The 20,348-nt window shown below is 24.0% G+C and overlaps 8 protein-coding genes across 8 annotated transcripts; 6 read left to right on the top strand and 2 right to left on the bottom strand.

The window, feature by feature from the left end:
* Positions 1-174: 174 nt before the first annotated feature.
* SRAE_2000255600 (Hypothetical protein) lies at positions 175-2,275 on the top strand (the record flags this gene model as incomplete). The annotated part of the gene is made up of 4 exons (XM_024653637.1): positions 175-238; positions 278-1,677; positions 1,715-2,155; positions 2,204-2,275. The coding sequence occupies 4 exons, from the start codon at positions 175-177 to the stop codon at positions 2,273-2,275; spliced, it is 1,977 nt and encodes a 658-aa protein (XP_024507094.1).
* A 1,165-nt stretch (positions 2,276-3,440) lies between these two features.
* Positions 3,441-4,770, top strand: SRAE_2000255500 (Tartrate-resistant acid phosphatase type 5; the record flags this gene model as incomplete). The annotated part of the gene is made up of 4 exons (XM_024653636.1): positions 3,441-3,603; positions 3,650-4,157; positions 4,201-4,251; positions 4,392-4,770. The coding sequence occupies 4 exons, from the start codon at positions 3,441-3,443 to the stop codon at positions 4,768-4,770; spliced, it is 1,101 nt and encodes a 366-aa protein (XP_024507093.1).
* A 1,023-nt stretch (positions 4,771-5,793) lies between these two features.
* On the top strand, positions 5,794-6,720 carry SRAE_2000255400 (BTB/POZ-like domain and BTB/POZ fold domain and BTB/POZ domain-containing protein; the record flags this gene model as incomplete). The annotated part of the gene is made up of 1 exon (XM_024653635.1): positions 5,794-6,720. One exon carries the CDS (start codon positions 5,794-5,796, stop codon positions 6,718-6,720), a length of 927 nt encoding a protein of 308 aa, XP_024507092.1.
* Positions 6,721-7,273: 553 nt separating this feature from the next.
* Positions 7,274-8,559, bottom strand: SRAE_2000255300 (Isovaleryl Coenzyme A dehydrogenase; the record flags this gene model as incomplete). The annotated part of the gene is made up of 2 exons (XM_024653634.1): positions 7,274-8,395; positions 8,437-8,559. 2 exons carry the CDS (start codon positions 8,557-8,559, stop codon positions 7,274-7,276), a joined length of 1,245 nt encoding a protein of 414 aa, XP_024507091.1.
* Positions 8,560-11,184: 2,625 nt separating this feature from the next.
* Positions 11,185-11,856, top strand: SRAE_2000255200 (TMEM9 family-containing protein; the record flags this gene model as incomplete). The annotated part of the gene is made up of 2 exons (XM_024653633.1): positions 11,185-11,253; positions 11,299-11,856. The coding sequence occupies 2 exons, from the start codon at positions 11,185-11,187 to the stop codon at positions 11,854-11,856; spliced, it is 627 nt and encodes a 208-aa protein (XP_024507090.1).
* Positions 11,857-11,894: 38 nt separating this feature from the next.
* On the bottom strand, positions 11,895-13,528 carry SRAE_2000255100 (Exonuclease 1; the record flags this gene model as incomplete). Its single annotated transcript, XM_024653632.1, has 2 exons — positions 11,895-13,436; positions 13,478-13,528. The coding sequence occupies 2 exons, from the start codon at positions 13,526-13,528 to the stop codon at positions 11,895-11,897; spliced, it is 1,593 nt and encodes a 530-aa protein (XP_024507089.1).
* A 159-nt stretch (positions 13,529-13,687) lies between these two features.
* SRAE_2000255000 (39S ribosomal protein L16, mitochondrial) lies at positions 13,688-14,442 on the top strand (the record flags this gene model as incomplete). The annotated part of the gene is made up of 2 exons (XM_024653631.1): positions 13,688-13,778; positions 13,817-14,442. The coding sequence occupies 2 exons, from the start codon at positions 13,688-13,690 to the stop codon at positions 14,440-14,442; spliced, it is 717 nt and encodes a 238-aa protein (XP_024507088.1).
* A 691-nt stretch (positions 14,443-15,133) lies between these two features.
* Positions 15,134-19,765, top strand: SRAE_2000254900 (ATP-dependent RNA helicase DHX29; the record flags this gene model as incomplete). The annotated part of the gene is made up of 3 exons (XM_024653630.1): positions 15,134-15,248; positions 15,288-19,538; positions 19,581-19,765. The coding sequence occupies 3 exons, from the start codon at positions 15,134-15,136 to the stop codon at positions 19,763-19,765; spliced, it is 4,551 nt and encodes a 1,516-aa protein (XP_024507087.1).
* Positions 19,766-20,348: the final 583 nt, after the last annotated feature.

Here is a 20,348-nt window from a genome sequence, read left to right as displayed (position 1 = left end):
GACTATTGTAGTAATATTAATTGATATACATTTCAAGTACTTTTTTAAGTTAAAAATATTAGAAATACTTAATATTTTAATAAGTGCTTAAAAATTATGTTTTGGTTATTTAGATGTATATTGGTATTCAGGTATTTATTTCAATTATATATTTTATTATTTTGCTAAAATTAAATGGAAATATTTAAAAACTTTTGGAAACAAATTCTAATAATATTTTTATTTTTTAATATTTTAAGTATGTTAATAAATTTTTTATATTTAATCTAAATTATAGATGCAAAAACAATTTGTAGTCATTCAAAATCATCAATAAAAGTTTCTTTATACAGTTTAAAATATCAATTACCATTAGAACAATCAGAAAATGGAGCACCAGTCTTTTTAGGTAGTTTAAGTACAATTATACAAATTGAACAATCTATAAATTTCTTATGTGTTAATGAAAATTTAGCCAAAGATATTTATAATGTAAAATTGTATCAGGGTAGTTCAATTAAGGAAGATGGCAATAATAAAACTGAAATTTATTTAAAAAAAAGTTCTTTTACAGAGGAAGGTATGATAATTTATGAGCTTCAAAGACCACTTATTTGTGGAATTTATCATATAAAATTTGAAAAATATTGGGGTAACATTAGTTTGGATGAAAAAAAAGGTATTTTTACAAAAAAATCAATTTTGAATCATTTTTTTGGAACAAAAATAGATACAATTGATGAATATTATATTCCTTTTCCTACAATTGATTCTTTATCAACAAGACACTCTTTTGAGTTGGAAATTGTACATCCCCAAAATACTACTGTTATTTCAAATTCTGAATCATTATCTGAACATACTATTGGTACTGAAAATATATGGAAAAAGACAATATTCAGGAAGACAAATAATATACCACTTTCGTATTTTGGATTTTTTATTTTACCCTCAGAATATAGGAAAATTAATTACAATTTAAGTTACCCAAGTATATCATTATACTACAATTGGGTAAATACAATACAAAATGAATTAAATAAAAAGTCAATAAATGAAGAAAAAATGATTGAAATATTTAACCTTTTTAAAATGGTTAATTTTCAATTTAGTGATGAGATTTTAATTAAAAATATAAATATAATTAAGGATGATAATTTTCTCTTTAATTCCAATGATAGTCTAAATAACATTTACAATGGAATTATTGTTAATGATTTAAAAAATGATCGAGAATTAAACTTAAAAATTATTTTAAAACAATTTACTATGAATATTTTAAGATTTAAATCTTTAAATGATTTAAAAGAAAATAATAATGATAAAAATTTCATTGAGAACAATATAAACAATGTAATCATTGGTGATGTCATCAGAAAAATAGGTGAAAATGATTATGAAAATTTTAAAATGAAAAAATATTTAGAAATAAGTTTAAAAGATCAATTGAATTATTTTCAAAATTATAGTATGATATCAATTGATACCAATTCAACTTTTGAAAAAACAAATGTATATAAAAACTTGTTGAGTGTCACTAATACATTATTATCATTAAAAAAAATTATTGGAGAAAGTATTTTTTATGATAGATTAAAGCAATTTGTTGAGATATATAAATTTGAAGATGTTGATGAAGAAACTTTTTGGTCAATGATAACTAAGGGTCTTCGTATTCCTGGTACTTGTTTTTGTGATGTAAGTAATAATATAAAAATATAATAATTATTTATAGATTTTAAAAATTTTAAAATACTCAAAATCTGATTTAATTTTAAGAATAGAAACTGACAAAGAATCTCTCTTTTCTTTTAACTTTATCAATCCAAATAAAGACAACAATAACAATACAATACCATTATTTTTAAATTTATTATCAATAAATGGTAAAAATAATACAAGAAAAGAATTAAAACTACCAATACAATTGTTAACAAAAAAAATTGCAAATATTGGGCAATTTAAACGAAATGATGGTGAAGTATTATTTTTAAATAATTTAGATTACATGAATAATTACAGAACATTTTATGACTATTTTTTATGGGAGGAAATATTTTTTTTTATGGAAAAATATCCTTCTATATTTAGGACAAGCGAAAAAATTTATCTAATTGAAACATTTTGTTATCAGCTTTCTTATGATGGTATTGATAATTACAAGAATATTTTAAATGTAAGTATTTCTTTATTAAATTATTTTTTATCATATAATTTTTTATAGGATTTTAAAAAACATCTAAATAAACTTCCCATTCAACCAATTAATTGTATTATACCATCTCAAAATATTTAATGTAATATTAAATAAATGCCAATTAAACTTTTTTTTTGTTATTATAAATTTGATTTATACATTTTTTTTTAATTTGTTAGCTTAAAAATAAATTATTTATAAATTATTTTGTTTAATTTTATCATAAATTAGTGACGTAAAAATAAGTCCATGTTTTTATACATATTTCAAAGTTTTATGCGTCATAGTTGATTAAAATTATGATTAAAATATTTGTTTAAAAAATTTTTTTTTACTTACATATAATAATTTTTATTTACTGGAATGTTATATTTAATGTATAGGAAGTAACTTCAAAATACTTCATCTTCCACTTTCTAGTAATTTGAACTTCTAATAAGGTATAAATATGCTTTGTACTTTTTTTTATAGAAAACTTAAAGTTAAATTTTTTATAATATTTAAATCATATTTTTATTACGTCATTTTTAAAAGTTATAAAAAAAAGTAGATTTTATATATTGTTTAATCACCATAATTATCTTAAATTTCTTAAGCACCCCAGAAAGTTTGAAGTTAAATAAAAGATTTTTAAATAACCTTTATTATTTTATATTCCTACAACAAAGTCCCTTTAAATTTTCTTTCAAAAATATTAATTTTTAATAGTTGAAAAGACTTTCATTCATCTGCATAAATAAATCACTATTTTCTTTAAAATTTATTGAAAATTTCAATTAAAAACCAATTCAAAAAATGTTTCAGAAAAAAATATTTTTTTTTAACAAAAGTTTATATTGTTAGTTTTTGGTAAACTTTTAATAACATTTTTTTCTACACAAAAACAAAAATAATGATAGTAAATTTAATCTTTAAGATTATATTTTAAAAAAAAAAATGATAATGCATTAACTTCCATTTCATTGAATGCGATATAATTTTTTTACCGAATAATTGTTTAGAATTATATTTTTACATTTTCTAGAAGTTGAGGTATTGATGAGTAATATATTTTTGAGAGACACTATATATAATACCACGATTAAAAATTTTTGGCAATAGTTTATTCTTATTTTAAAGTAACATAAAATATATTTGTATTAATTTTTTTGTAACAAGTATAATACATTTTTAATATTTCTATTATTACTATTCAATATATATTTATTAAAGAAGAAATCTAGTTATTTATAAGTAGATTTTACTTTCAAATATTCATTTTAATATGCAGTTACTTTTTTCAACATTTTTATTTTTATATATTATTATATATCTAACTATTGCCTTTAAAAATTTTACACCATCAGCAAGACTAAAATGTACAGGAGATAACTTTTGTATTATTAATGATGACATAATAAGATTTTTTTTAATTGGTGATATTGGAGGTAAATTAAAGATAAAAATATATTAATTTTTTTTTTAATTTTATAGGTGATCCAATATATCCATACTCGTCATATGCTCAAAGAAAAGTAGCAAATGCTATGAATGAATTGTGTATTGAAAAAAAATATACATTTGTTATAAATACCGGTGACAACATTTATTTTAATGGTGTTGAACATATATTTGATAGCCGGTTTGATGATACTTTTGAATATGTTTATGATAAAGATTATTTAAAAATGCCATTTTATATGACTTTTGGTAATCATGATTATTTAGGAAATACTAAAGCACAAATAAATTATACTTACCATAGTAATAAATGGACATTTCCTAATTATTACTATACAATTAATTATCATCTAAAAAATGAAACAAAAATAAAATTTTTAATGATCGATACAATTCAATTGTGTGGAAATACAATTGATATTGATGGAAGTAATATTATATCATGGATAAAAGCTGATCATCATGATCCATCTGGTCCAGATGATGTAAATTTAGCCAATGAACAATGGGAGTGGATTAAAAATGAACTCGAAAATTCTAGGTATTAAAAGAAATTTTTTGAATATAATTTTTAAATTTTTCAGTGATAATTATTTATTTGTGGTTGGACATTATCCAGTATATTCTATATCAGAGTAATGATTGGCATTTATATATATATTAAAAATATTTTATTATATAGTAACAAAATTTATTTAAAAAATAATGCTTTTTTTGTTTAAAAAAAATATAAGAAAAAATACTAATAAAATAACTAATTTTATAATTATTTTAGGCATGGACCAACAAAATGTCTCATAGATAAATTAGATCCACTTTTAAGAAAGTATAATGTTACGGCATACTTTGCTGGTCACGATCATAATTTACAAGATCTACTAGTTTATGATAAAGAATCAGAAACATACATGTCATATATAATATCAGGTGCCGGTTCCAAGACTGATAGATCCAAAAAAAACAAGAATAAAATTTCAGATGATTCAGTTAGATTTTTTTATCCACAAAACTTTAATCCATTTGGACAATTAGGTTTAAGTGATGGAGGTTTTATTAGTGTTGAAGTAAAAAACGATCAAGCAGTACTTATTTTTTATTCTGGAAATGAATCAGAATTACATAGGATGTATCTTTATCCAAGATTTATCAATTAAATCATTTTATTAATTTAATTTTAATTTCACTTATGGTGAAATCTTATGATTTAACTTGGAGAAATACTAAAATATACTTAACAACTTTGTCTTATTAACAATTATTTTTTGAATATTAAAATAATTATTTTATGATATGAATAAATTCATATAATTATTTATTTTTTTTAAAATGGCATTTTTTTTTATAAAGTTTATAAATAAATTATACTGTTAAAAAGTTGATCAAGCTTTTTATGTTATCATTTACTAAACAAAATTTGTTTTCTATAATCTTTATCCTTTTATTATTCCCAAACATATTACCAACAATTTCAAGTATATATTCATCATGAATATTCATGGAAAATCATAAAAAAAAGGTAAAATTCTCAATGATGATTTCTATTAAATATCTTGTTCCATGAAAATAAACATAGAAATTTAACAAAACTTGAAATTATATTTTACACAGCTAGTTACAATCTAGTACATAAAATATTTCTATACAATATAATGACATTTTTCGTTATTTTTTATAATACTTTATAAATCATTGTTATTAATCCTACATTTTATGTAATATATTAAAAACCGTGAAAAAAGAATGTTTGTTAACAGTAAAATATATAGTAAGTTTACCAAAGATTTTACAAAACATATTTTTATTAAATATTTCTACGCATGATAAAATATTTTGGTACTTATATCTTTTAAATAAATAAAATTATTATGGTATATTAAAGTTTACAATTATTAAATAGAATTTAAAGAAAATGATGAAACTTTATGGGTAAAAGTTTAAATTTGATGAGTATAAAAATATAATAATGATAGAGAATTAAAAAAAAAAAAACATTACATTTTTAGATGTTTTTTTTTAATGATATTTTATTCAACTACAATTTTTATATTAATATAATTATATTAGGTAATTAATAAATAAATTTATTTTTTGAATTTTATCTTTTTTTTGAATATAATATTCTAAATAAATATCTCATATATTATTTCTTATTAAATATAATTTTATTTTCCGTAAAGATGGCAGGAAAAACTAACAAAGATACTAATATTATTAATTCTACCAAAACTTATGATATAATAGAAGATGATACTAAATATACTAATACAATACTTTCTAGATTGTATACTGATTATAGAAAACAAAATTTAGATTCATGTGATATACAAATTATAATAAATGGAAGTAAATCTATTTATACTCACAAAGTAATACTCCAAACATATTCAAATTTTTTTAGAAAAATGATGGGAACAGAAAAGATTGTATCTTTAAATGATCCTGAAGTTAACCTCAAGACAATGAAACTTCTTTTAAGATATTTATATAAAGGTGTTTTTAAAACAAATTCAGAGAAATACTTTCTTCGTGTTATGCATTTAGCAAAAAAATTAGAAACCAGAGATTTGTATAAAGCATTATCCAATTATCATAAAAATTCTAGTGGAATTTTTGATAAAGTCAACAAAGAAAGTAAACGAAAGTCTAGTCAAACAGATAAAAGTATAAGAAATATAAACAAAGAGAATAAAATTGATAAACAACAAAAGAAAAGAAGTAAATCTAATAAAATTTTAGCAATGGATGATAAACATAGTTTTTCTAAAAAAAGAATTAACAACAAAATGGATGATTCACAAAATAAAGATTCTAGACAATCAAAAAAAACTAGAAAGTCAACGAGGAAAACCAATCCAAAAATGATGAAAAATTCAATTGGGGAAAAGGAAAAAAATATTTCAAAGGTTTCATCACCGAAGAAAAATCCTTCTAAGAAGGAAAAAAATATTTCAAAAGTTTCATCACCAAAGAAGAATTCTTCTAAGAAGGAAAAAAATTTTTATGACAATTATGATAGTCATCCTTTAATGTACTCTGGTCAACAAGATCTTTACAGAATTTCTTACTCTGATGATTATGATGATGATGATGATAGTGAAAATTAAAAAATTTAGGTAAAAAAAAAGGTATACACAAATTATTATAACATTTATTGTAAATACCTATTGAAAATTTAAACTGAACAATCAATATACATATAAAACTTTTTTGTCAAAAATAACTTAAATGAAAATAAATGTTTTTACGTTTTGTATGATTACATTATTTTGTAAATATTTTACCAATAAAAATATAAAATTTTAATTTAAATATGAGAGTACAATATATGCCTGTAAATTTGAATGTAATTTTAAAAATTTATCTCACTTTTTTTTTGCTAACAATTTATGTAAAAAGGCAACTTTTTTAATTAACACTAACTAGTAATTTTTTGTTAATTGATTTTTGTAACATTTATAAAGAAAAAATAATTATAGAAGTACGGTAGTTAAAAAAAAGATTTAAAAAAAATTTCTTTATTGTACAAAAGAATATCTTAAATTTTAAAAATAAAATATAATTTATAAACATAGTGGTCAGTATAAATTAATAATTTTACTTTTATCTATTAAAAATTATCTAACGAAAGTTTATATTATAATTTTTTGATTGAAACTCCTATTTATATTCATTATTTATTGATCGACCAATAAGATAGCGACGTACTTCTGATGTTCCAGCTCCAATTTCATATAATTTTGCATCTCTTAGTAATCTTCCTGTTGGGTAATCATTAATATATCCATTACCACCAAGAATTTGAATTGCATCCAAACAAACAGTTGTGGCTTTTTCAGCAAGATAAAGAATTACACCGGCACAATCTTTTGAAATAACATTTCCTCCTGAGGCAGCACGAGCTACAGCATATAAATATGCACGGGATGCATTTAATGTAGTATACATATCAGCCATTTTACCCTGAAGTAACTGAAACTCACCAATACATTTTCCGAAAGCTTTACGTTGATGAGCATATTCAAATGATACATCACACGCATTTTGCATAAGACCAAGAGGACCAGCAGCAAGAACTAAACGTTCTACATCTAAACCAGACATAAGAACGTAGACACCCTTGTTAAGACCTCCAAGAATATTTTCTTCAGGTACCTCAACATTATCTAATATTAATTCACATGTATTAGAACCTCTCATTCCAAGTTTATCTAATTTAGGTGATCTACTAAATCCAGGAATATCACGTTCAACAATAAAAGCAGTGATTCCTTTAGAATTTGCAGCTAAGTCTGTCTTTGCATAAATAACATAAACATCAGCATCAGGTCCATTTGTAATCCAAAATTTTGTTCCATTTAAAACATATTTATTACCTACTTTTTTGGCAGTGGTTTTCATTGAAACAACATCAGATCCAGCACCAACTTCAGACATTGCCAATGCTCCCATATGTTCACCACTAATTAATTTTGGCAAGTATTTTTCTTTCTGAGAATCATTTCCATGTCTTACAATTTGATTTACACATAAATTTGAATGAGCTCCATATGACAAAGCAATAGCTCCACTACCACGAGATAACTCTTCCATAGCAATACAATGATCAAAATATGAGAGATCACTTCCACCATATTTTTCTGGTGCTGTAATTCCTAAAAGACCATTGTCTCCAAGAATTCTCCAAAATTTTCTTAAATCATCCCACCCATTATCTTTGTCAATTTTATTAGCATATGGAGCAAGTTCTTTTTGAGTAATATCAAAAACAGTTTTTCTTAACTAAAAAAAAATTTTTTTTAATAAAATTAAAATTAACTTACATGTTTCTGGTCCTCAGTCAATCCAAACATATCATCATTAATAGGATAGGTAGAAAATTTTTCTAATCTCGTTATACCAGATCCATACTTAACTTTTTTTAAAATATTTTTTGCAAGTAACATATTTTAATACAACTAAAAAAGAAAAAAATTCTAATATAGTTTAAAATAAAAATACTAATAAAAATATACTTTTTAATTTACTAATATCCCTTTTTCCGTAGGGAAAATCATTTATCATTAAAAGTGTCTGTAAGAAAAATTTATGACGTAGCAATAAAGAACAATGCTATAGCCATGTGTACTTCATGATAACTAATTTAACGACGACATAGCTTTTTTAAATATGGTCTCAATCATTAAACGTATTATAATTTTGATTAACAACCATAGTATCATTACATGACTCATGTAGTGTTAAAAGTATTGCATTTTTTATTAATATATAATTATCTAAATACTATAAAATGGTGGGTGCTTACATATGTCGGAGAAAATTTTTTTTTATTAAATTTAAAGTATTTTAATATTTTTATACAATTGTATAAATATTAATAATATTAAATAGTAAAAAAAAAATTTAATAAGAAATTTTATTTTATTAGCAAAAAATATAATAATAATAATTTTTTTTATTCTATATATAAAAACTAAATACATTAAATTATCTTTATCAAATTAAAAGAAATATGTTCTTGTACACCTATCAAATAAAAATCAATATTAAAGAAATTTAAAGTAGATTTTAATGGTTTTTATGATATATGAGTACATTAAAGAAATAATGAAAAATTACTAAGATATAATATAAAAAAAAGGCACAGTTCCAAAGTTGAAAATCAGTTATATTAAATAAAGTGTACCAATGATCAATCAAATTTAAATTTAGAGAGGTCAAAATTTTAAGATATATTAATAACTAAAATTATCAGAATCCCAAAAGAATTAAAATTTTAAAAAAAAACTATCAGGATGATTTAAATATTATGTAATTTTTTATATATACTAAAATAGTAATAAAGCATAAATTTTTTCTAACTATAATAATAACTTAAATAAAATGTTTGACGAAAAGAAATAGATTTAATAGAACTTGTAATCCTTAATACTATATAGAAAATGCCAGTAAGATTTAAATATGTACACGGGTTTTTAAATAATAAGATATTATTAAATATTCATTTGGTTAATACTTCTAATTTATTACTACTTATTTGTTATATTAATATTATTAGAAAAGAAATAATTATTATTTTAAAAATGGATAACTAAATAAAAATATTTTTAATAAGTATAATACTATTAATTATAATAAATATGAAAATATTCTTATTTTATCAAAAAAAAATACTTTTTCCTAGTGATCTATAATATTTGTATTAAAATTTTTAATCCTATACAATTGATAATTTTATCAACATTTTTTAGTTATAAATAAATTATATCTATAAAATACAATTAAAATAATAAAATTTTTTAAATATAAAAAAAATTATATTGAAAAATATACTTCAACTTCTGGTATAAATATTTCACTAATATTATATATCTTTAAATATATATTATTATATCATGAATATTACGTGTAATAGAACAATTTTATAATAAAAATGTTGATAATAATCACAAAAGAGACATTGATATAAATTTTTTCTTATAATATTATAACATTAAACAGCATATTTTTTTTTATTCTATAAATAAATGATATCAAAAATAATTTTCTTTTTTATAAATATTAACATCAAAGAACATAATACAAAAAGATACATTGAGAGCATCTTAACAGGACAAAAATATCAGTTTTATCATTTTTATTTGGAAAATTAATATTAAACTTTGCCTTGATCATTTCACTAAAAGATTAATATGTTTTTATAGAGTAGTAAACAAAAAAATCTTTATAATTATTTTGATGGACCAAAAATTATAAAAAAAGTTAATAAAAGATATAACTTGTATATTTTTATTAATAATATTAATGGAAGCGGATTATTTTTTATCATTAAAAACTGTTTCAAATGTTAAAAATTACCAAAAATAGATTTAAATCTTTAAAAGTATAATTTTTTAAAAACTTAAATATATTTAAAAATAGTTTTTTTTTATATAAAATAATTATATACTCTAAATAATCAGTTCATTGTTTAATAATTTAATATAATATATATTGTATTATTAAATTTATCAGATTTAATACTTTTATAATAACAATTTTTAAAAATTAAAAAAAGAAGAAATATATGTTAAATGTTATGATTTTACAAAAGTTTATTCACTGTTAAATTATATAGTTTATTATATTTATTTTATTATAAACATAAAAATTATAAAGTAATATTCAGATTTAAACACAAAATTTACAAATAAGCATATAATCATGATGATACAATTTTATACTGAGTTAAAAAGTATAGTTTATATTTCCATAAAAACTTTATTTAAAAAATTTCTTATGCTTTTTTTTTCATAAAGAATTATTATTGATAATGTTGCTATTTAAAAAAAACAGTAATTATTTGTTTAAATTGATTTGAAAATTAAAGTTTTTATTTTATTATGTTTAATCATTATACATATTAAAAATTACTGTATAAATTAATATATTTTTAAATCAATGTGAATTATATAATTATTTATCAGTACACAAAATTATTAGAAATGTTCTCAAGTTTAAAAACTAAATATGAAAAGTTTGGAATATAGCCTACATGTCGAAAAATAAAAGTATATTTATGCTACTAGATTATGAAAATAACAATTAAAAATATTCTAATTCTTATTTCATACTTATATATCATTATACAATGTATTGAGGTATGAATATTATATACAATTTCATCAATATCATCTAATTTTTAGGCAAATTTTGAAGATACAAGATGTCGCTGTGTATGCCCAAGTGTTAGAAATTTTGTCACGTCTGTAAATGAAACAAGTGAAGAATTGAAGAGACGATATTATACAAAAACAAACATAAATGCTGAAATTTGTAATCCAACAAATGTAGTAAAAAGTTCAATATCTGGTATTATAAACGAAAGTCATGTTGATGCTTTTTTAGCAAACTGTGATTGTAAATATGAATCTCGAAATACGGTTTTAATTAAAGTAGTTGTTATCTTTGTCATAACGGTTGTTATTCTTCTTTCTGCCTACATGGCATTTTTATTATTCTTAGATCCTATGTTAAAAAAGAAAACTTATGGTGTACCATATAGTCAACAACGTGATGATAGTCCAACGACAGATGACAATATATTTACTAGAAATTCAACAAGATCCGAATCTCCTCAAACAAACTTTGTGACTCGACCTTCAGGTGTAATAAGGCGTGTCGAAGCAGAACAAAGCAGATGGAGTAGAAAAGTTGAAGAACAAAGAAGAACCGTTTTTCAAAATCACACAATGCTTAATTAAACATTTATTTCAATCATGTACTAAAATAAAAATCTTACTTATCTACGTTCTTGAGATCTGGTAAAATTTGGTTTAGCGGTTATACGATTATATAAAATGCTTGAACTAACGTCCTCCTTGAATAACTTAGTTTCCACATTTTCCGATGTACTTTTAAAGTACTTGCTTTCCCTTATGATTATCTTTCTAACTTTGGAATTTGAATTAACCCTTTGCAACTCATTTAATGGACTTTTCTGTTTATTTTGAGATATTAATTCTATTTTTAAATGTTGTTGTTTGTCATAAATTGTATTTCCTTCCGAATTAGTTAATTTATTGTTTTCTTTGCTGGAATCATCTTGACCAAAAACTTGGGTATTAGACATCAAACAACGTTTAGAAGAAATTATCTCACTTTCTTCAGCAATATTAGAAGAATTTCTACGTTTTCTGGGTAAACTTTGTGATAAAGAACACGTCGAAGGCTCTCTTTTTATTCTCAATGGTGAACGTCCTCCAGTTAAATATTTCCAAATTGATTTAAAAGAAACATTCTGCGGAATTTTAAACCGTATATTATTTTTTAAAATTTCTTCAAATTGGTTACCAACCGCTAGCAACCTAGCAATATCAGGTGGATAAATTTTACCTGCGTACCAGAAGAAACTATCACTTTCCAAAGAATCAACGATACTATTTTGACTACCAAATTCTTTAATTAAATCTTCAGGATAAGGATTTAATGGCTTTTGACATCCATCCCTTGGATCAAAAATAATTTGATACAAGAAAGTGTTATTGGCACGAATAAATTCATTCACAAATATTTCAATATTTGGAACGTTGATTTTAGTAACACTTTTGATATGCCTGATAAATGTCTTCGGATTTCTATCACTTATTATTGAAAAGAATTTTTCTGCATTCTTGAAGGCCATACCTTTTAAACCACCAAAATAGTCACACCCTCTTAAAATACACATGTATCTCAATAATTCACTATTAAAAGAGCTTTGTAATCTTTGGGAAAAACAACTTCGTATATTAGGAAATTGTATTACTTCACACATTGCACTGTCAACGTTTAAGTTATATATAACACGCATACATCCAAAGGCAAGAAGATCTGAATCCAAAGTTATGGCTGCATAAGCCAAACCCGAGTTAACAAGGAAAGTTAACTCTGCATCTGCTTCATAAGGCGCAACTATAACATCAACACCTTTAATTCCAGATAAAACTTCGATACACTCAGCTTGACATTCCTTAGAAATAGAATATGATCCGCGAAATTTTTTCAATGCTTCTTCTTTGTTTCCCATTTTAAGCAGTGCAATAGCTTCTTTCCTTCTCTCTTCTCTGTCTGCAATTCTTTTATCATTTGTTACCTTTTTTGATGGTAACATTTGTCCATCAAATACAAAAACGGCATGAATACCTGCATTTACTATAATTTTGACAGTTTTTAAAATATAGTCTAAACACTTAGTAGATTTCTTTCCCATAAGATCATCTGCTGATTGTGAATATAATCCTTTGTATATAAAACAACTTGCATCAACAGCTAAAGTTTCACCTTTAAATTTTATTAGATTTATCTAAAAATAACAATAGGAAAAAAAAACTACTTGAAACAAACATTTTTTTCTTTTGCTTTTTCAACAATTTTCAGGAGTTCAGCAATTCCCATTTTGTTTCTTTACAATGTTTAAAAAAACAACATTGATGAAGGATAGCACATTTGTTCACCATTTTTCTTTAAATGTTTTCGTGATAAGACACATTTAGAATTAACTATACTCCAAAAATGTCAGTTTAAAGAATTTATTTTTAAAATAAATGGGTTAGGATGAATCGAAATATCCTAAAAAGTATAGCTGTGACATGTCTATCGAATACACGTGGTATTAAGAAATTTCAATTTCCTGTAACTTATGAAAGTAGGTTGAAAATATATAATTTTGTTATCATTTTTTAGATGTTGTATTTCCGGCTAATGGTGAATTAAAACTTCCTCCAATGCCTGCGGTACCAAATTATAATGCAGAAGCTGGAGAAAAAAAACATAAGCAAACAAAAAGAATGATTGAAGCAAGAGGTGTAGAAGAAATTCATACAGAACTTATTCACAAACAATTTGGATTAGCTGCAGTGACAGGAGGATTTATTAGTTCAAAAGATTTTACATTTGTGATGGAACGTGTTAATAAAAATTTAATAAAAAACCAATTTGCAATTTGGCGAGTTGATCCTCCATGGCTCCCAAGAACTAAAAAACCACAAGGAACAAAATTAGGTGGTGGAAAAGGTGGAATTGTTAAATATGTAACACCAGTACGTGCTAATAGAATTATTCTTGAAGTTGGAGGACATATTACTGAAATAGAAGCTAAAGCTTTTCTATCATACATTGCCGAAAGATTTGAATTTCCCGCAGAATTTGTCTCTCATGATATGTTAATGGAGCGTCGAAGAAGAGAACAAGAGATTATCGAAAAGAATCAAAATAAATTTACATGGGATAACGTTATAAAGTGGAATATGCAAAATGCCAATAGTTGGCTTTCACAATATGATATAATTTGGAAAGGAAAATATAAATAGACTATTTTTACATTAATTATTCATACGCTTTTAGTTGTTGTAGTACTTCTTTTTATTAAAAAAAAAACTTTGAAACAAAATTTAACTTTGAAAATAATAATTAATGACCATTTTTATTTCTATGTTAAATAGTAGCATTTTATTTGTAAAACTTTTCCTACTTTATATGGCCACTTGAGAAGTATACATTTTGTATCTAAAGTTGGTAACTGCTATAAATATTCTTGAAGTTACCATAACAGAAAAAATTACATACTATTTTCTATGTACTTTCTCTAATAAATAAAACAACATTAATCTTCAGTTAAACCATTTACAACTTTTCTAGTTTGCGAATTACCAAACGGTCATCAACAATCGATAGAGGGTTAGGTCATTTGGTGAGTTGCGCTTGCCAATACATTTTTTTGACCTCCAATCATTGAGTGTTATTCTTATTTTATTGTTAAAAAAACTGACTAGCTTATTGAAACTTGCATTTTTTAACGAATGGAGAATTGTCACCTTTCTTTTTTCAAATTTAAACTTTAGTATTGATAATATTTTTATCGTTAGTTATGTCGTTTTTGGACGTCTTTTTAAACATATTTTCATATTTAAAATTGTATATTTTTTTAATGTTATTTATTTTTTACTTTATAGTTTACTAATTGGTTTTATCTACTTTGATGTTTTTCACGTTTAAATAAATATGCATGGAATTTCACAAAAAAGTACTAATAATGTAAGACGAAAGTATGATAGGAAGAATGATAAAATAATTTGGAAAACTATTCTTGAAAAGTTTCTCCAAGAAGAATCTGATTGTATGTTTTAAATATTATTAGTTATAAAATATTTTTTAGATCTTGAATATGAGGGTTTGAGTAATGAAGAAAGGCAATTGGTTCATCAGTTGTGTTCAGAATTTGGGCTAACTTCAAAAAGTGTGGGAAGTCCTGGTAATCGCATTTTAACAATACGCAAAAAAAATGACATACAAAGGCATGTTATTACCAAAGATGCTCAAGAGATTAAACTAAATTACGATCAATTGTCAATGATAAAAGATATAACAGATTGTAGACCAATTGAGTTAAATGAAACAGAAAAACATTTACATAATGAGTGTAACGAAAGTAGGAAGAATTTGCTTAATAAAATTGTTACTAATGAAAGTACCACAAAAATGGTACCACCACCGGCAAAATGTAGTTCCTCTATGGAAAGGATTCGAAAAACATTACCAGCACGAGAAAAAAAAGAATTAATTTTAAATACCATTCATGATAATCGTGTGACATTAATTACCGGTGGAACTGGTTGTGGTAAAACAACTCAAGTACCACAATTTATTTTAGAGGATGCATTTAGTAATAACAAAGCTATAAAAGTGATATGTACTCAGCCGAGGCGATTACCTGCTGTTGCAGTTGCGGAAAGAGTTGCTAAAGAACGTGGAGAAGTTTTAGGAGACACTGTAGGTTATCACATCAGATTGGAACAGAAAACATCTAAAAAAACTATACTAACATATGTGACAAGTGGTGTTTTATTAAGACAGTTAGATCAACTAGGGGGTTCTTTAACGCATGTTATATTAGATGAGATTCATGAACGAGAAACTAATACAGATTATTTATTAGCAACCTTGAAATTACTTTTGGAAAAATCATTGAATCTTAAGATTATTCTCATGTCTGCTACAATGGAAAGTAATTTAAATCTTTTCATGAAATATTTTAATAATGTTCAAGTAGCACATGTAGATATACCGGCAAGACTTTATCATGTAGAAAAAATATTTTTAAGTAGAATATTATGGATGACAGGATTTAAAAGGCAGAATTTAGATATTGGAATATTTAATTATGGAGGATCAGTAGAACAAAGTAGTACATTTAGTATGGATAATCAATCACAACGATGTAACTCCTATACTAGATCAGATAATTCATTTAATTTTTATCGAAGAAATCAGGAGTATGATCATTTCAATGCCAATAATATGTTGATGAATAATCAACAAAATTTTGATAGACATGGTGGTGCAGGAAATGTATCCATGTGGAGATCAATGCAAAAATCAAATCGTTATCAATCAAATAATTTTAATGAATTTCCTTATCAAAAAAATTATTTTGATGAATTTGATTATAAATCGACATCAAAATTAAATATTAATGATTATGAAATTACGAATCAATATTATTCTGGTTTAGGAGTTAATGATCCATCATATGTTGATCTTGATTTGGCTTTACATGTCTTAAAGTATTGTTTCTTAAGTCCAATTGAGGGATCAATATTAGTTTTTTTGCCTGGTTCAGAGGAGATTAATAATTTGAAAGATATGATTGAAGATGATTTTAGAGGACTTCCAATAATACCTTGTATTTATATTCTTCATTCACAAATGAATTGTTCAGATCAACACAAAGTTTTTGATTCAGTTGGTAGAGGAAGGAGGAAAATTATATTATCTACCAATATTGCTGAAGCATCAATTACAATAGATGATGTTGTTTTTGTTATTGATTCTGGAAAAGTTAAAGAGAAAACATATGATCCAGTTAGTAGAATATCTCAATTAAAAACACAATTTGTTGCTAAAAGTAATGCAGAACAAAGAGCTGGTCGAGCAGGAAGATGTAAAAATGGATATTGTATTCGACTTTTTTCAAAAGAAGATTATCATGGAATGAGTGATTGTCAAGTTGCTGAAATGAAAAGATCAGCAATACATAATGTTTGTTTACATGCAAAAATGTTTGCACCTAATGGAATGTCCGTAAATAAATTTTTATCTCTTGCTCCAGAACCACCATCAATTGTAAGTATACAAAATTCAATGAATTATTTAGAAGAATTGGGAGCTTTGTACAATGAAAGAAAAGTAACACGCCGGCAGTTTTGTGATCCAGAAACTGTTAGAGAAACAGGAAATATCCGAATCTCTTATGATAATTCACAGGATGACGAAGAAGAAGGTGAATTGACTGAACTTGGTTATATAATGGCCGAATTACCTGTTGATCCACCTTTAGCTCGATTGCTTATTTTTGGTTTGGCATTTAAATGTTTTAATCCTATATTATCATTAGTTGCCTGTCTATCTCATAGGGAACCTTTTATTATTCCTTTACCTTGTGATCGTGACAGAGCACAACGAGCTAAAGATCAATTTGGTGGTGAAGAATTATCAGATCATCTTTTACTTATAAGATTATTTTTTCAATTTGAATCTGAATGTCTTCAGTATCAACATGAATTTTGTAAAAAAAATTTTATTAATTACAATACTATGAAAATGATTTCTGGAATTAAAAAACAACTTCTTATTGAACTTCGTCGTTTTCATTTAATACCCCATGATATGATATATTCAGATGACATTCGTGTTAACCAATTTTCCACATCGTGGCCACTTATTCAAGGTATTATTGTTGCTGGAAGTTTTCCAGGAATTGGATGTTCTGACGTTGGAACAAATGTCAAAAAAATTCGTACAGATGCAAAAAATAATGTTGTTCTTCATCAAAGTTCTGTTGTTAGGAAACAACTTATTAGATCAGAAAGTTACAGAACAGATGTTGAGTATCTGGCCTTTTTTGAATTATCCAAAGTTGATCATCGATTGTATGCTCGTACAGTTACTGCTGTTCCTCCATTACAAACAATACTTTTTAGTGGACCTTTACGATTAGCACCTCATAATATTAATCTTTTGATGGAAGATGAATTAGATCAGAAAAGAATCAATGAAGAAAAAGAAAGAGATTTACATCCATACAATAGGAGAATTGAACATCCTGAAATGAAAAATAAAACTACTGCTATCTTGAGTTTAGAAACTTGGCTTGAATTTGTAGGAAACCGTAGTGTTCTTAAGGATATACTTAAATTACGTTTTAGAATGATGGAATATTTATTAAAATTTTTAAAGCATCCTCTTAGACCTCTTGATAAATTTGATGATTTTTTCCTACGAAAACTTGAAAATATTCTTCAATCAGAATGTGAAAGATTAAAGTTTAAGTATAATGCTAATTTACCACCTCCCACAAAATATCCAATGGAAGAGTATAGAAATGAGTATCAGGGAAATCATAATTTTCGTTTTTACGATAATAATAAACATCATAGCAATAGGCCGTACAGAAGAATTTCGAATATTCATAATTTTGAATTAAATAGTCCGAATAACAATGCAGAATGGAATTTTAATAATCCAATTACAGTTAATCATGCTGTTTTTTACCAACAAACAATGAAACAACCAAGTAATTACCAAGATGTACGATATGAAAATTCTCAAGTTAGAAAAGACAATGAATATATTATATCATCGGATGATTTTAACTACGAATATTCTCAAAGAGATACTTCAGTTCCAAATTTTGGAGAAAAAAGTCGTGGAGACGATAATTTGTTTTTTGACAATGGTGATAAAGTGTTGGAGAAACCAACATTAACCTATCAAGTCACGATAAAAACATGCAACTATGATAATAATCCAAAAATACATTATAATCAAAACAATTACAACCAAACTATGAATCAATTTCAAAATAATTATAAAACTACAATTGAACATAAAAATTTTGATCATCAACAAAAAAACGAAAGTAATAATTTTCAGAAAAAATACTGTAGAAATTCAAATCAATCAGAAATTGTTAAGAAAATAGATAATAAGGAGGAAGATAATAAACAAATTAAAAAACCTGTACCAATTTTGGGAAGACGTATTGAAGTAGCTGAATTATTTGGAAATAATTATTGTGGTCAAACTAGTCCTAGTTCTAATATTACAACAAATATTTACAATGCAAACGTTTCAACTACAAATAGTGATGTAAAAGTGCAAATTTCTGTAATTGGCGGTCAAAAAACACCAACATCTCCATCAGTGAGTAATTCTAAAGGCAACAAACGTCATTTACTAAATCAGTCCAGTTTCAGAAATGAAGTTAATCCTTCTGGTAGCAATAACAAAGTTCAAAATCTTAATGAAAATATATCGGTTAAATTAAATACTGAAGATGAACAAATTCCTGAAGACCCGTGTGTTAAAAAAGATTCTAACAATAAATTAACAGACAACCAAAGAAAAAGTAATTATAGGCATTTTTCTAATTTTAAGAATAAAAATGTAGGAACAAAAAATAAAGAAGATTTTAATATTTCAAACAATGATGAGAGTAAAAAAGATAATAAAAATGATATTAAAAAGGATGACCAAAAAAGTACACTTTTTATGGGAAAACCACATAACAGAAATCGTTTTTATAATTCAAAAACAAAATTTAATAATAGTCAAAAATCAAATATAAAAAAGTAGAATCTTATTTTAGATATTATTCAAAATATGAAATGGAAAAAAAAAATACATATAAAGCTTTCAAATTTTAATTCAATAATCTCACTACTAATAAATTTACAAATGTTGACTATACAGGGTGGTTCACGAAGGTCTTCCTATTGAACCAAAATGGTATGTAATAAAGAAGTAAAATAAAACTTTTTGGTACTATTTAATTTTAATAGTGCCGTTTTTTTATTATTTGCACGGTTTAAATGTCAATTTTGTAATTATTTATACATATTTTGGCTAATTGTATTTGTAATGGATTTTTAATTTTTATAGATAAATTTTTGTTTATTTTTAATGTTTTTCTTTTAAATTCTAGTAATTATTATAGAAAAATAATTATATTTAACACACGAAAAAAAATTTTCATAAATAAATCTTTACAGTATAAATATGCTTTAACAAAAATATTTTTATATAATACTTTTAAATATTAAAATAATTAGTATAATGGCAAGAACTATTATTATTCAAAATTTTGTTGTTAACAAGAAAATATTGTAAAAAAATTCATTAAAAATTTTTTTATTAAGATTTCACAAAGAAAAAATTA

The sequence above is a fragment of the Strongyloides ratti genome (assembly GCF_001040885.1).
Source record: "Strongyloides ratti genome assembly S_ratti_ED321, chromosome : 2".
Lineage (NCBI taxonomy): Eukaryota > Metazoa > Nematoda > Chromadorea > Rhabditida > Strongyloididae > Strongyloides > Strongyloides ratti.
This window is presented reverse-complemented; position numbering and strand designations above follow the sequence as displayed.